Source organism: Symsagittifera roscoffensis, chromosome 1 (assembly GCF_963678635.1).
Source record: "Symsagittifera roscoffensis chromosome 1, txSymRosc1.1, whole genome shotgun sequence".
Classification (NCBI taxonomy): domain Eukaryota; kingdom Metazoa; phylum Xenacoelomorpha; order Acoela; family Convolutidae; genus Symsagittifera; species Symsagittifera roscoffensis.
The window spans coordinates 91852818-91868659 of record NC_087062.1 but is presented as its reverse complement, the minus strand read 5'-3'; the positions used below and the strand labels follow the sequence as shown (position 1 = coordinate 91868659).

Below are 15842 nucleotides of genomic sequence, written 5' to 3'. Positions count from 1 at the left end.
ATAAATATACATACATATTCATATTAGGGGCGGACATAAAAATTTCTCGAGAGGCGGATTGGAATCCCACAATTTCCAAAATGACGAGGAACTTCAGGTGGTATTCATGTGCGTTTTAGTTTTTTAATTCAATATTTTTTGTTTTGCACGCAGAATCAGGTACCACAAAAAAAATTGTTGGAATGGGTCGAGTGATATACCAAATTGAAACCCTCTCAGACATGATTCTAACAAGAATAAAAAATTTTCCACCAAACTTGCATATTTTTTTCTTTCAATTTCGAGCAAATGAAGTTAACTATTTTTTAATGTATAATTTAAGCCCTTAAAACTTAATTTTACGCATGTTAAACTGATTTTTGCAGTTTTTAGTGCCATTTTTGGAATCAAAAACTTCAAAATACTTTTCCGCAATTAATTAATAGAAAATACTTTCGGCCACTCCTTTTTTGGTTTTCTTTTTGTTTTTTTTTCTGGTCATTTTTTTTTCAAAAACTGCGACTGATCTTTGCTCCATTACTATGCCTAACAAATATGCCTGAAAATTATTTCGTCATATGCGTTTCACACACCACGCAGGAAAAACTACACTAATTTGTATTTGTTTGAAGATGTTCGGAAAATTCTGTGCTATTTGCACAGTAAGCGGCTATCCTAGCTATATTATTTTTAAAATAAAATAGTTTTCGGTCAATTGAAAATAAACTCGACCGAGTTAAAATTATTAGCCTTTAAAGATGTTTTTTGAACGTGGATCTGTAACGCATTTGACAAAATTGTTCAGGTTGGCGTGTTTTGACCATATAAATAAAATATTACATTTTTTTCTACTGAAATCATAACCAAAAAATTATCAATGATTTTATAATTTGCGCAATTTTTTCTATACGTATGTTTGGAAAACAATTGATGTTTTTTGATCGAAAAAAAAAATGTCGCTGCAAAAATGCAGCTGTTGATCTGTGGAAGTAGATTCGCATCAACGCGTTTTACTACCCTAATACACGTGCACATTGGGGAAAAACGTTCGTTCCAACCATACTGATAGAAATGGATTAGTTTGGTAAAAACATCCAGATTTGTAGTAAAATCAAACATCAAAACCCTTAATGGCAAACGCCTAATTCATGTCGCAAATTAATCATTATCTGATGTCAAATCTGCATCAGTAATGTAATAACTAAAAAAAAAAAAATTTAATTTAGTTCAGTTATTATACTTTGTTCATATTCAGTTTCGTAAAATTTTTAAAAAAAATAGAAAAATCAACAGGAAAATGAGCGGCACTGAGGACCGTCCTTTTGTCATTCTGTGGGTATCTTTTTCACTTCTGTTTTGCTTTTTATCTCTTGTCTCCTATTTTGAGCCGACTTGGATCGCAACTAGAGCTGTTCACGCCGACGACAACCGACCAATCACAGTCGATAGAGTGGCCACCTTTGGAGTCAATAAGGCAAGTTAACGCCGTTTTTTTTTTTAAAAAAACTCATTTTGATTGCTGTTTATCAATTAGTATATTCATTTGACGCATTGGTACTTTGTAACTCTTACATCCTTATACATGTACGTGCTTGTTTCGACTTTCAAATGAAGTGAACAACATGATGATTGCTCAGGGTTCCCTCAGACGATCGAAATAATAATTTGTGCTGAATTTTTATACCATAAAAAGATCTCGAAGTCTTGTCTTACCCTTATAAAGAATTATTCGCCTGCGGAAATTATTTAGTATAACTATCCAGGTAGTCGCGTCGCTCAAAACGTTGAAAGAAAACGGAAAGTGTCAAAAAAAAACTTGATTGAGATCATAAAATAGATGTCAAATTGTTGTTTTGTCCTCGGATCGACGTCACAGACTAGATCAATTCGGATCCAGTATTATTGCAGCAGTTTTTAGTGTTTCAAAACTGTAAACAGATTAACTTAGGCTGTCTATTTTCGTATATTCAAGCAAAGAAAGAATTGTAGTAATAAATCATCGGCAAATCAGAGATTTTTCATCAATTGTTCAGCATTATAAAAGAGAATTAACTTTGTGAAAGATCTAAGCTTCCAAGAAACTTAGTTTACCTTACATAATATTGTGATTCTTTAATACCTCCAATGTAACATAAATTGAGAAGTTAACAAGACTGCATTGCGCGTATATCAGAGTAAAGCACTGAACGTTCCGACTGTCCCTTAATTGGTAAAAAATCGTTCTTGGCAAAATAAAAGTTAAAAACCTTAAATATTGGACAGAATCAATATCAAGCAAAAAACATTGGGCAAAACGACTCATTTCGAAACGTTTTTGAAGGTATTTTGCCGCGCATATAAAATTACAGTACTTGCTCAATAATATGAACAAAAGTTTTATAGCATGCATGAATTAGTCCATAGCATGGCCAATTTGGCTATTGTCAAAGTTTTAGAAGTTATAAAAAAAAATACAAATTTGAACTCTGGGAGTCGATATTTTCAATGAGCTATAAATTTAATTCTAAACAATTTTGTTTTGTTGGCTCAAAGTTGACTAAATAGAACCAGACTGACCAAAAATTTTCTTTTAACTTTTTTTTTGAAATTGGGAACAAAAACCAGTGGGGCAGAGATAACTAGTAAAATTTTATCGCAAGACTTCACATTTTCTTGTAAACTGAGCGATATTTTTTCACATCCACAGCTTTTTTTATTGATCATTCAGTATCATTACATTTTTGCGCTATTTGTTCCGACCATTTGAAAAATTTGGAGTAAACTTGTATTCGCGCGTGTTTTAGTTTTTTCTTTTTTTTTGTTTTTCACGCCAAACAATCACAGGAATGGTCGATTGATATACGAATTTCAAGCTTTTTCAGCCGAGTTTTGAGCGAATTTTTTTGAACCAAAATGTTTGAAAAAAATTCGAAACATTCTCCGAAAACATTTTTAAAAAGATTGATTTTTTTTTGTTTTGTTTTTTTTTATTCGTTTTTCTACAACATTTTTTGTCCGTTTTGCTTATAATATTATGAATGTCGAATAAACATTCTACTTTTTACTTTTTTGTTGGATCTTTTTATCACACCACGCAGAAAACAAAAACTACCTTAATTTGAAAGAAAAATGTAGTTTTTAAAGACTATGGTTGGAACGCTCTGGGCAATTTGCACAGTAACCGGCTATCTTTGTCTTCTGAATTATGTTTGTCATCAAAATTGCAGTACCAAATCTAAAAGAACTGAGCAGAATCTAAAACTGTACAGCAGCTTCACCTAAAAGTGAACAAAAACTTTTTATTTTCACTGCAAAAGCAATTCTTTTGTCTATGAAGCAAGAATAAGAAATTTTTCATTAGGTAATTTCAAGTAAATTACGAAGCACTTTTTCATGGAAGTTAATATGCATGTTTTCTGCTGTTTTTGTATCAAACTATAAAATACATACCTATTTAAAAAGGGTCAAATTTACGATCCTCTTCTCACTAATTCCACCCACTGCCTACCTAAAAAGTTTTACTCCGGTGCTAATTTGTAACAAAGACTCGAAAAGTTTTCTTCGAGGCAAAAAAATATCTGATTAATTTTTCGCAAAAATTGAAAGCAAGTGAAAGCATGGAATATATTTGACAACTTGGCCATCAACTTGACAACTGAGTGCCACAAAAAAAACGTCTAGAGGATCCCAGAAAAATAGAATATTTCAAAGCTAATTTAAGCTTCAAAAATATAAGTGTTTTTCCAAAGTCATCATAAAGTCTGGATTGCTTTTAAAAAATTAAATTGAAAAATAACATGAAAAAATTTTAAAATTTTGCCTACCGATCGGGAAAAAAAAATCTTTTTTTTCTTCGCTGTATTGGCATATGTTTGAAATGCAAATAAACAAATTAAACAACTAAAAACGCTAACAAAGAAAAAAACTTCTAGTGATTCTAGGTTTCTACGTCTCTTTCTTTTGTCTTTGTGCGCTAATCTCCACAAAACAAAGTTAAAATCAATATTTTATTCGTATTTCTCGGTAAATACTCGTGTTTGGTCATAAATCGGAATATATCCACAATTTTTTGTATAAACGGACATAATCAGTCATAAACGACTATAACTCAAACTTTTTACTTACATCATCGTATATCGGACGCAACGGCAGCTTGACTTTTTCCGAAACTGCTTGACTTTTGAAGCAGTTAAAAACCAGCTTGACTTTTGCAGAAACTGCAAAAGTGCAAAAAAAAACTGCTCTTTTGTAGGTCGTAGTTTTAAATTTGAACGATTTATGTTTCAAGCATTAGTTACGTTTTGCGCTGCAACATCCTCCGCCCCTAAAGACGGAAGAACAGGTGCGAGTTTTACGGTCGGTCGTATCAGCTCGCTCGTAACAGTTTTGATATCGGCGGATCGGGCGCATCCGTCTTTGCCGTAGTGTAGTTTAGCAATACGGGCGAGTGGGTAATGCCCACGTGGGCTGTCGGGTTCGACTACCCAAACCAAGTCGCCGGTTTTCACTGTGACATCCGAATCATTATGCCACTTTGCTCTCTTGTTGAGAGATGGTACATATTCACGCAGCCATTGTGACCAAACTGCGTTAGCGTACGATTGTGCTCTGGCGTAACGCTTTTTATAATCAAAGTTATCTTCGAAACTTAACGACGGGAAGCTAGCTGCGCTGTGACCGAGAATGAAGTGATTCGGGGTGAGTGCCTCTAGGTCGTGCGGATCGGAACTGACCGGAGTGATCGGTCTTGCGTTAAGTAATTGTTCAACTAGGCAGAGCGTTGTTCCTAGAACTTCCTCAGTTAATCTCCTGTTGCCTAATATGTCGTACAACACTCGCTTTACACTTCTCACTAGCCGCTCCCAGGCGCCACCGTGATGAGGGGCACTGGGCGGGTTAAACTTCCACTTAATGCCTTTATGGACGAAAACTGCCGGGGCGACTTTGTTCCAATTTTGGACACAGGATAGGAGCTCCTTTTGAGCACCAACAAAATTCGTGCCATTGTCAGAAAGAATGGTTTTGGGGCTACATCGCCTTGCAATAAATCGCTCTACGCCCATGACGCAGGAACTAGTATCGAGAGATGGAACCAACTCGATGTGAACTGCTCGAGTCGTGAGGCAGGTAAATAGGAAACCCCATCTCTTTTCGGTACTTCGGCGTATTGGCACTTGAAACGGGCCAAAGTAATCAACACCTGTGTTGGAGAAGGGAGGCTGCTTGTAACCCAGTCTTTCAATCGGTAGGTCAGACATAATGGGCACAACTGTTTTTGCTTTGCGCTTACGGCATGTTATGCAAGTATTTTCGATGTTCCCAAGTAACCAGCGCAACTTCAGAACAATGTATTTCAACTGAACTACAGCACGCATGTAATCCAACCCCTGATGGGCATGTTGAAAGTGCATATGCCTAATCAACATATGAGCAACTCGGTGTCGACCATCCAGTATTATTGGATGTTTGCTATCAAAGTCGGTATCAACAAGACTGCTGATACGTCCAGTTGAACGCAGGATGCCAGCTGGGCCGATGAACGGAGAATATTTAGCAATCCGACTTTTCTTTGTTATCAGTTTATCGGACTGAAGTATTTTCACTTCGGCAGGAAATGATTCGGACTGAGCGAGATAAATGAGCTTCTGCTCGGCAATATCTAACTCGGACGGGTCGGTTATTTCAAGCGTTTTTGTACGGAAGTGTTTATGCGATGGTAGCACACGAAGCATAAACGCTAAAACACGTTTGTACTTTACAATTGAGCTGAATTTATCCCAATTTTTAAACAGACGGATCGACGGCGCTTTCTCAGATGAAGCATCAACAACAAACGTAGATGCAGTCTCCAGGCATGTATCAATGTCACAGAGTGGGCCTTTTAATTGGATCTTTTTGATGACATCAGTGATCGGCTTGAATGGCCAATCACATGCCCTCAATATACTAGGGCCTCTAACCCAGCTGCTATCCTTGAGGGCTTCCGAAGAAATCCCTCGTGTGCCGGTATCAGCTGGGTTATCACCACTGAGTACATGATTCCATTGATCAATGGTGGTGGAATCCAAGATTTCACCAGTGCGGTTTCCAACAAACACAGGAAGTTTGTTGCACGAGTTAAGCCACTGGAGAACGGTGGTAGAATCAGTCCACATGAATACATTGCTTACTTTGAAAGTAAGCGCTTTCAAAATCTCTTCTTTGAGTCGAGTCGCAAGCAGAGCAGCCTGAAGCTCTAACTTGGGAATGGAGAGCATCTTCATAGGCGCTACATGGGCTTTCCCAAATACAAAAGCTAACTCGGTCTTTTGCGATTTAGCAAGTCGGGCTCGGAGAAACGATACGGCGCAAAAAACGTCCTGCGAACTATCACCGAACGTGTGAAGTTCACAGCGGTCGAACGGTTCGGTAAAGTAGCTACGAGTTATCGTCAGAGTACCTAATAGTGGAAGTCCTGAGTGCCAATCTAGAAATTGTTGTTTAATTTCCTCTGATAGATCATCATCCCACTTTTGTCCACTGATTCTCCATATGTCTTTTAGTAAAAGGCGCGCTTTCACAGTATATGGAGCTACCAGTCCTATTGGATCAAAAACTGAGGAAACAAAACTCAACACGGTGCGTTGAGTAATTGCTTTATCTAGTGGTCGATCAACACCTCTACTTACTACTAGGGTATCTTTTACATGATCCCACCTGAGACCAAGAACATGCGACGATTGGTCTGGACTCTTACAAATATCCTTAACTGACGGGTTGGACTCACGGTTGTCCGGATTAAGAGCGGTTGCTAACAAACTTCGGGTACATTGCTAACAAACTTTGTCAGGTTAAACCCACCTAATTTGAGCATTGCGACTAAGTCTTTACTTAGGCTAAGAGCGTCAGCGGTATTTTCGAACGAGTCAAGATAGTCGTCCATGTAAAACTTCTGGACAACGGCTGAAGCGGCTTCAGGGTATTCAGCTTGATTATCAGAAGCAGTTTTTTGTAGCGGGAAATTCGCACAAGTTGGCGAATCACGAGCGCCAAAAATATGACGGGTGTATTGGTGAACCACCACACTTGAAGTGGGGTCCTCCCGCCACAAAAAACGGAGAGACGGTTGATCTCGCGCAAGTACTCCAACTTGTAAGAACATACCTTCTATGTCCGCTGAGACGGCGTACTTGTGTTGACGGAACCTCAACAGTACAAAAATAAGATTTTGAAGGAGATCCGGGCCAACCAAGAGAGATCTATTTAAGGAAGTGCCATGAAATTTGGATGCTCCATTGAGCACACGGCGCACCTTGCCGGGTTTGTTCGGGTTCAAAACCGGATGGTGTGGAAGATACTACTCACGTTCGGCTCGTGAGCTGGGATCGTGCGGGTTGACGGTTATGACATATCCTTTACTTATATCTTCTCTGATTGTTTCGGTATACTTCTCGCGAAGTAACGGATCTTTATCTAATCTTTTCTCTAACGACTTTAATTGGGCTAATGAAGAATAATAATTGTTAGGCAAGCTAACATCATTATCACTCCACAGCATCGGTACAGTGTAACGCTCACCATCGTGAACGGTTTCAGTTTTTAGGATCGACAAAGCACGCTTGTCTGCGGCGGAACGGGCATCTACTTGCTTGAACGCACCATACGACTCTAACTCATACCAAGTTTTGATTTGGTCGGTCAGAGAAGTATTGTCCGTGACGCAGTTAAAGGAAGAAGAATTTAAGGACGAACGATCAGGAGACGGACCACTAATGACCCAACCTATCGGAAGTCGGATGGCGCACGGTGAGTCAAGTTCATCTCCGAAGACATGTTCGAGGGGTCTTATCGCATGATAGAAGTCCTGTCCTATAACTATCTCAATCTCTTTGTAATTATACGCAGTCGTCTTTAACGGGGCTAGTTGAGGGTATTTGACCTGCAATTCGGAAACGTTTATAACATCGGGTCCTATATACATGTTGTGCTTAACGAAAGCGACAAACGAAAACGAAAATTCACTTTCATTGGGCTTTGCGGAAACTTTCAAGTGAACTCGTTGAGTTTTAGATACCTTGGCTGAGTTAAAACCATCGGTCGTAACATTTACGGGCGTGCCAACTAATTTCAGACGTTCAACGAGTGCCGCGGAAACCCAAGAATGAGTGGAACCGGTGTCACAAAGTGCTAGTGCATTCGAATTTTCCGAACCAGAGGACACATCTACCAACGCAACGGGAAGAATACCTTTTGCAGTTCCCTCACAAGGTTTAACACAAGCTGCGTTGTTTGCAGAAGTAGTGTTTGTATTAGTTTGAGTCGATGGTGATCGGTCGGCCTCTTTGGGCGGGAAAACTTTCTCGGCTCCATGAAGAAGCACATTGTGAGTGCTCTCACAGTCCTGTTTTGGGCATTTTCTTGCCTTTTGACACTTTCGGAAGGTATGGTTGCCTTGTAAACAAGAAAAACAGAGCTTTTGTTCTGCTACATATTTAACCCTTTGTGTTGCGTTTTTCTCTTTGAACACGGAACAGTTCCAGAGTGCATGCTGCCCTTTGCATAGCGAGCATGGAGGAAACCTTGTCTTTTCTCTACTTTTCTCATCCTTAGAACTTACCTTAGTGTTACCTGCAAACACTTTTGTAACTACTTTTTGTTTAACTGGCTGCTCGACTTTGACTAAAGATTTCAATCGCTCATGGCCTTCTGCCTTATTCTTAAGCCAATCGTTGAAGTCTAGCAATGTTAATCGCTGCCAATGTTGTCTAACAGTATGCATGGACCATGCCTCTTTTAGATTTGGAGGAAGCTTACTGACGGCTTGATTTAATAGGTTCACACTTTTCAAGTCGTCATTGAACGACAAAGACCTAAAAACAGCTACGAGCCCAGAAATCACCGCAGAAAAACTTATAACACGGTCAGAGTTGTGCATCTTCAATGCGGGAAAATTCTTCAACTTATCCAAATGTGCACCAACTACAACATGAGGCTGCCCAAACTTTCTCTGGAGAGTTGCTAGAGCATCCTTATACAACACTCCACTGTAGCCGTATTCCGCAATTGCACTCTTGGCTTTGTCTTTAACGTGCGTTTTCAGATATTTGAGTTTTTCATCATCAGTTAGCATAGCCGAATCAACTGTTGCTTGGAACTGCCCGAACCATTCATACCAGTTAAGTGGTTCTCCATCAAACACTTCCATGTTCAACTCCGGTAGACGGTCTTTGCGGCTATGCAGAATGATATCTGCTAACTCTCTCGCCGAGATGGGTTGTTCGCTATTAGGCACGTAAGACGGGCCCGTAGTGGGCGCAGGATATGTAGGTGGATAACCTTGATGCGCTGTTTCAACAACTGGATGAGTTTGCGGCTGGGTGTAATACACAGTCCCAGAACTTGTATAAGGAACTACGGTGTTTGGTGGAACAACAGGAGTTGTCACTGAGAAAACGTTTGAGGGCGGTGCGCAGTATTGAGGAACTGGCATCGTTTGCGCAGTCGCGGCAGGTCTCCACAAACTGCTATACGGGTTATAGTGTTCACTTGAGAAACTTGTTGGGTTGTTTGGAACATTTATAGGTTGATGGGATGGCGCTGCAGGCGCCTGATACCCAGTTGAAACGGGGCCGGAATGTGGCTGACTGACCGGAAGCAAAGAGGGAATAGGAACGGTTGACGGGACAAATGGTTGAATAATCGGAAGCGAAATGGGAATCGGAACGGTTAATGGAGGAACAAAAGGTTGACTCGCCGGAAGCGAAACTGGATTAGTAACGGTCGACACAGAAGGCGGTGCCACATTAATGGTGGGATTACCAAAGGGCATTGAAGCGGGAATGCTACCACTTGCTTGTGGTATCAGATTGTGATTTTGCGAAACTTCAGCATGAGGTGTTGAAGCTAAGTGTGGAGTAACAAAGTTTGAGCTGGAGGCAACGAACTGTGGTAAACTAGATGGGTTCTCGATTGAGTGCAATGACAGACGCGATTGGACCAAACTTGATCTCTGAGCCTGAATTCGATTCCTATTGTGGCCTCCCGGTTCACTGTATGTGGTTTGACCAGCGTTGACGACGGCACCCGCGCTGACGACGGCACCAACCCCTTGCAAAACATCAGTAGTAATCAAAGTGGAACTCTCGACTACTGGATGACTTTGCTCTGAGCTTGCAACAACTTCGGCCTGCTCTTGCTCAGTGACAACGTTTTCTACCCATTGTTCAGTACTTTGTGGGTCAACATGTGTTACGCTAGCATTTCCTATCTTCTCACTTGCTGCAGAAAGCTCTTCTTCCAACTCGAATTCCTTTAACTCAATTTCAGCCAGTTTCTTGCGGTGTACCTCAGCTAGTTCTTCCAACTCTAAACTTCCTTGCTGTTTTTTTATTTTATTTTGCTGCGCTTTCAACTTCAATGACACCTTTGCTTGTCTCTCAAGTTCCTCTTGCTGCTTCTTCAAAACCAACAAATCTCGCCTCTTCTCAGTTGATGTTTTTGACTGCGCGACGGTATAGCGACTGGATTTATGCGAACCTGATTTATGATGTCGACTACTGTACCGGGACACCTTAGAGCGCGCATCTGCTTCATGTGAATCTTGTGGTTATGTTGTTACGATCGTACTTAACGATTCTGCAACATTGTCAAGCTCTGTTTCCTCAGGTTCAACGTTTAAGCCAGCTTTATATGATGCAGCCTTCTGTAAAACTGTATCGTTTCTTGATGTAACCGTATGAAGCCACATATCCTGCGCTGGTATCAATTTATCAGGATCAACACTTTTAGAAGCTAACTTAATCAATTCCTCATTTATTTCAACTGCAGTCTCTATCAGGCTCTTGCAATTCTGAATCTGAGTGTCAATCTTTGATGAGCGACTCTGACTTTCAATGTTCTCAATTATAATTTCATAGCACTTGTACAGTTCATTTTCAAGCTTGGTTCGCTTCGCAAATAACCTTTGAACCCTCTTCAGAAAGTTCTCATCCATAGCTCTAGGGTCTATACTTAACTCAAACTATACTTAACGGTTATCGGGCGTTTGCGGGGCGATTCGGAACGGTTTTCGGTGAGTAAAGTTACCAATGAGGCTGGGGATTAAGTAAGTCGGTTGATATCAAACAACACACACGGAGTAAACCTGAGGATGAATAAAACCAACTTAACTTACTTAATATCACCTCCCTGACCACTTAGGATGATGTTACGGCGTACGAAATTTGTTGAACGGTCGTACAAGTAGCTCGACGAATTACCAAGAGGTTTGGGAATTAAGCAAGTCGGTTGAAAACCAACAACACACGCGGAGCAAACCTGAGGATGAAAGACAACAACTTAACTTGCTTAATTTTACCGTCCCGGACCACTTAGTCAGTCGTTGCGAAACGAATGTTTTGAAAAGCGAACGAATGCAAACAGGTATCAAGTCGTTGTAAAACTTAAGTTTACCAATGGGGTTGGAGAATCAGGCAAATCGGTTAACTCTCAACAACACACGCGGAGTGAACCGGAGGATGAAAAAAAATTTACTTAACTTGCCTGATATTAACTACCCAGACAACTAAACATACTTTAACTATACGGTTCAACGGAGTTTTGGACTAATTTTTCAGAAAATTTTCAATTTTCAAACAAAATTTTGTATAGTTTGGTTAGTGGATTCGAGTCATAACTGGTATCAAAAAATTAGTCTAGTAACCGTTAGTCTATGTTCCGATATTATAAATTTTCAATTCATCAAAAAAATAGCCAACATTTTGGCTATCGAGCAAAAAATCTAGTTCCGGTTATCTAGTACCCGATTTAGAGCAATTTTTTCAATTTCAGTTTAATCAAACTGGCCAAAAATTTTCGGGTATCGAGAAAAATTAGGGGTGAGTACTGGCGTTGTGTCTCACATTTATTATATAAAACATCGTATCCGTAATTTATCAAAATTAAAAGTTTAGGTTCGGTCTTACAGTTTTTGTGAAGATTGGGTGCACCGGCGAACCTGTATGAAGGCCTATTCCGCTTCCTCTTCCTGTCCGTCAAACTTTTAAGGGAAAGTTGACCTCACTACAGAACAAACCAATTCTGCTGGCGGTTCGAACCAGCCCTTGGCCACTAGACGAAACAGCTGGTGGATAGTGTCCCCGAGTGTTCGTTTGAAATGCTTTCCCGGTTGGTTGCTACTGCGGTCACTGTGTACACCAAGGCAGAGAAATACACCGTCGTCCTGTTCGATACACTCGATTTCGTAATTGTGGCTGGGATACTCGATATTTGCCAGCTAAATGTTGTGTATTAGAGGCTGGGATGGACACACTAGATTTCGTAATCGTGACTGGGATACTCGATATTTGCCAGTTAAATGTTGTGTATTAGAGGCTGGGATGGACACACTAGATTTCGTAATCGTGACTGGGATACTCCCTACTGAATTTATGTGTGTCCCTTGTGGGGCGCCAAAATGTGCGCTAATCTCCACAAAACAAAGTTAAAATCAATATTTTATTCGTATTTCTCGGTAAATACTCGTGTTTGGTCATAAATCGGAATATATCCACAATTTTTTGTATAAACGGACATAATCAGTCATAAACGACTATAACTCAAACTTTTTACTTACATCATCGTATATCGGACGCATCGCCAGCTTGACTTTTTCCGAAACTGCTTGACTTTTGAAGCAGTTAAAAACCAGCTTGACTTTTGCAGAAACTGCAAAAGTGCAAAAAAACTGCTCTTTTGTAGGTCGTAGTTTTAAATTTGAACGATTTGTTTCACGCATTAATTACGTTTTGCGCTGCAACAGTCTTGGTTTTTGGGCTTTGCTCGTTATTTTATTAAGCTTGATGTCATCTAAGTTTTAATTCGCAAAGCTGTGGTTTTTTTTAATCATCAAAATTATATCCAGGTTTTTATGACTGTTTACTGTACCTGGTTGAATGTTCCAAACACGTGCTAGGATGGAACTTAAAAATTGGATTTTTTTTCTAACTGAAAATAGGTGCACTTAATAAACATCAGATGGCGTAGAGTGATATATTATGTATAGGCACTTCCAGTCATGATTTTGAACTTTATTCTACCGAAACTCGAAAACCGTTTTCAGTCATGATTTTGAACTTTGATAAACCAAAACTCGAAAAAAAACTTCTCGATTTGGATCTTGTGATCTTGTCAACAATCCCCCCCCCCCTATTGGCAATAGGAGGGGAGGGGGTAATTCATTACAAGGTACCAAATTTGTATATGCTTAACTGTTCAATTCTTTCTTTATAGGGGGGATATTCGTAACAAGGTACCATAGGGGGAGGGGGAATATATAACAAGATCCCTCGGTTTTTGCTCTGGGTAAAATAGGCTGTTCTATTATAACCAAAAAAAAAACACGTTTTTGTACTTTAGAAGTGCTCCGATATCTTCGCTTCCATTTATGGTCATTCTGAATCCTGCTTCGGCTCAATTGAAGTTCCAGACGAAGACGAAGAGATCAACCAGTTCTTCTTTTGGTCAACTGTCTTCGCAGCTGCCTCTGTGCTTAGTGTAGTCCCTATCTTGGCATTGATTATTCTGAGAGTGTGTTGTGTTCAATCTAGGTGGTTGTTCATACCAGTCAGCATAGCCCATCTGCTATCAGGTTATGGTCATACTTTCATGGCTCATGTGAACAATGCCAATAACTTTTTCAGTTTTCAAATTTTAAAAAGGTTTCTGATTTAGAATATACACCTTTTTTTTCATATAGACTTTAAGTACTTTTGATTTGCTTTCAACTTTGATTTTTTGAAAAGATTTTTAGGTCATAATTTCTAAATTAAATTACAAACATGTTTATAAATAATCGTTTCATATTGTAACACAAATGTTCTCAGAATCAGTTTGAAATATGTCTGGACGTTTCCGTTTTTGAGATAGAAATTAAAGCGAACTGTTTTAAATCCAAAAACCTGTCTCTGAAAACCAAAACCGGTCAAATGATAAACTTTGGCTTCTTTTAAACCTAATCCGGCTGGTGTTGTAGCTCTATGTTTCGCTGCAACTGTCGTCCTGTACATGGTCGGCTATACGAAAGGACGAGACGAGCTACCCGACAAGCACTATTCCTTATTCGGCTACTGCAGCACCCTCGAGGAATTCCCTTTTCGGGAGGAAAACGACCCCGAGAAGTACCGATGCAGTGTGTCGTGGGGATTCGTACTGGAGTCGTTCCTCTGTCTCGGAAATTTGGGACTCTCTGTGCTTGCTTTGATCAATGCAGTCAAAGGACCAAAAAATAGAGAAGCAATTGGCAAGAAAAAAATCAGCACCGATAAAATGAATTTTTCTTCCCTCTCATCTGGTAAAAACTTCAATTATTGGCAATGATCTTCTTCTGTAATAGCTCAATCTTCAAAACCTAACAAAAAATTACCTGAAAAGTTTAACCCTGATATAAATTTTAAAATAAAGCAGGGGCGAATCTAGTATTTTCTCGAGGGGGGTGGGGGATTTTCAAAAAGTTTCAAAAATTTGTGGAATTTTTTTTTTGGTGTCGACCAAATTGATTTTCTGAGCTTTCCTAAATCACTATAAAGACCCCATTTTGACCAAATTTTCTGCACCGAAGGCCAAATTTTCAAAAAAAAACAGGCCAAAAAATGCGTTTTTAGGCAATTTTTGGAAAATTTTGACCAAAAAATTGCGTATTTTTCGGTGCGCGCTCCCCCCCTCAAAATTTTCATATACTGGCGCCAAATGCGCCTTTAGAAAAATTCTAGGGTCCGTCACCAAAAATGGATGTCTCAAAATAGTACAATGGGGGACCCTTTGGGTCGGCAGGGGGTCGAATTTCTGGGTCGGCATGGGGCCGAATTCCATCCCCCCTAAATCCAATGGTGGGGGCGGAATTATAAATTTAATTGCAATTTGGTTTAGAAGATTCATGGTAAATAATATAGTATTTTTTCTGCAGGTAGTTGTTTTTAAGTTTTATTGACCACTTTTTCGTTGAAAACAGATGGTTTTGATGGTCTTGGTCTCATAGATATAATTGTTTCTGCAGGTTTCAACGGCAAATCTCTTTCCCTTGACCGAGACCTAGTCACGATGACCAAGCCCAAAAGACAGTGGAAAACACCCTCCCTGAACTTTGGGAAACTCAAACGAGGCAACAGCCTTTCCCTGAAACCACCTGAAGTTACCAACAAGCGGAAAAACAAAACCGGCGCGAATCTGTCAGAAGTACTTGAAATTCCAGAACTTTCCGGATTCGGTGTTTCAAACGTCAGCGGAAAGTTCCGATCCAAGACTCGCAGTCCTCTCGTGTCTGTTTCTCAGGATTTCGATGATGCTCTGCGGGAAACGAATGAACAAACTGAGAATTACGTAATTGACACCGGGACGTTGAAGAGAGAGTTGGAACGTGAAGTTGAGAAACCAGAGCAATATCGGCATACCAACGTTCAAATCGAAGAATTTTAATTTTGATAGTTTCACGAACTAGTTATGGTCATTTTACTTACAAAATCATTTTGAATTCAAATATCGAATAATTTTTCTTCTGCTGTTCTAAGCAAACATTTTTAAAAAACTGCGCCATGGAGATTTTTTGCGATCCTTCTTTTTGGATCCAGAGGCAAAAACTTTGTGAATATTCTTTTAGGTCGACCAAATTGATTTTCCAAGCGCTCCCAGAACATTTTGACAACAGTTTCTGCGCCGCAGCCAATTTTTTTTTTAAAAACATCAAAATCGCGTTTGAACAAAAATCGCATTTTTCGGCGCTTCCCTTTAAAGTTAGTAAAAACTGGCGCCTGTAGAAAAATTTTGGGGCTGGTTGCCGAAAATAGATGTCGTCAAATAATACGAAAGGGAGTACCCTTTGGTTGCTTGGGGTCGAAAACCCTAAAAAAATCCCTCCCCGAACCACCACACAA

At 39.7% G+C, this 15842-nt stretch overlaps 1 protein-coding gene across 1 annotated transcript; it reads left to right on the top strand.

The window, feature by feature from the left end:
- The first annotated feature begins 1023 nt into the window (after positions 1 to 1023).
- LOC134852340 (uncharacterized) lies at positions 1024 to 15409 on the top strand. Its single transcript, XM_063868543.1, has 4 exons — positions 1024 to 1453; positions 13333 to 13564; positions 13949 to 14266; positions 14969 to 15409. Exons 1-4 carry the CDS (start codon positions 1277 to 1279, stop codon positions 15385 to 15387), a joined length of 1146 nt encoding a protein of 381 aa, XP_063724613.1. The 5' UTR covers positions 1024 to 1276; the 3' UTR covers positions 15388 to 15409.
- Positions 15410 to 15842: the final 433 nt, after the last annotated feature.

Bases quoted from the DNA above. Each gene is read 5' to 3' on its own strand.
- LOC134852340 (XM_063868543.1), top strand. From the start codon at position 1,277: ATGAGCGGCACTGAGGACCGTCCTTTTGTCATTCTGTGGGTATCTTTT. The intron at 13,565-13,948 runs GTTATGGTCATA...CTGGTGTTGTAG, and splicing joins CATAGCCCATCTGCTATCAG to CTCTATGTTTCGCTGCAACT. The intron at 14,267-14,968 runs GTAAAAACTTCA...TTGTTTCTGCAG, and splicing joins TTTTTCTTCCCTCTCATCTG to GTTTCAACGGCAAATCTCTT.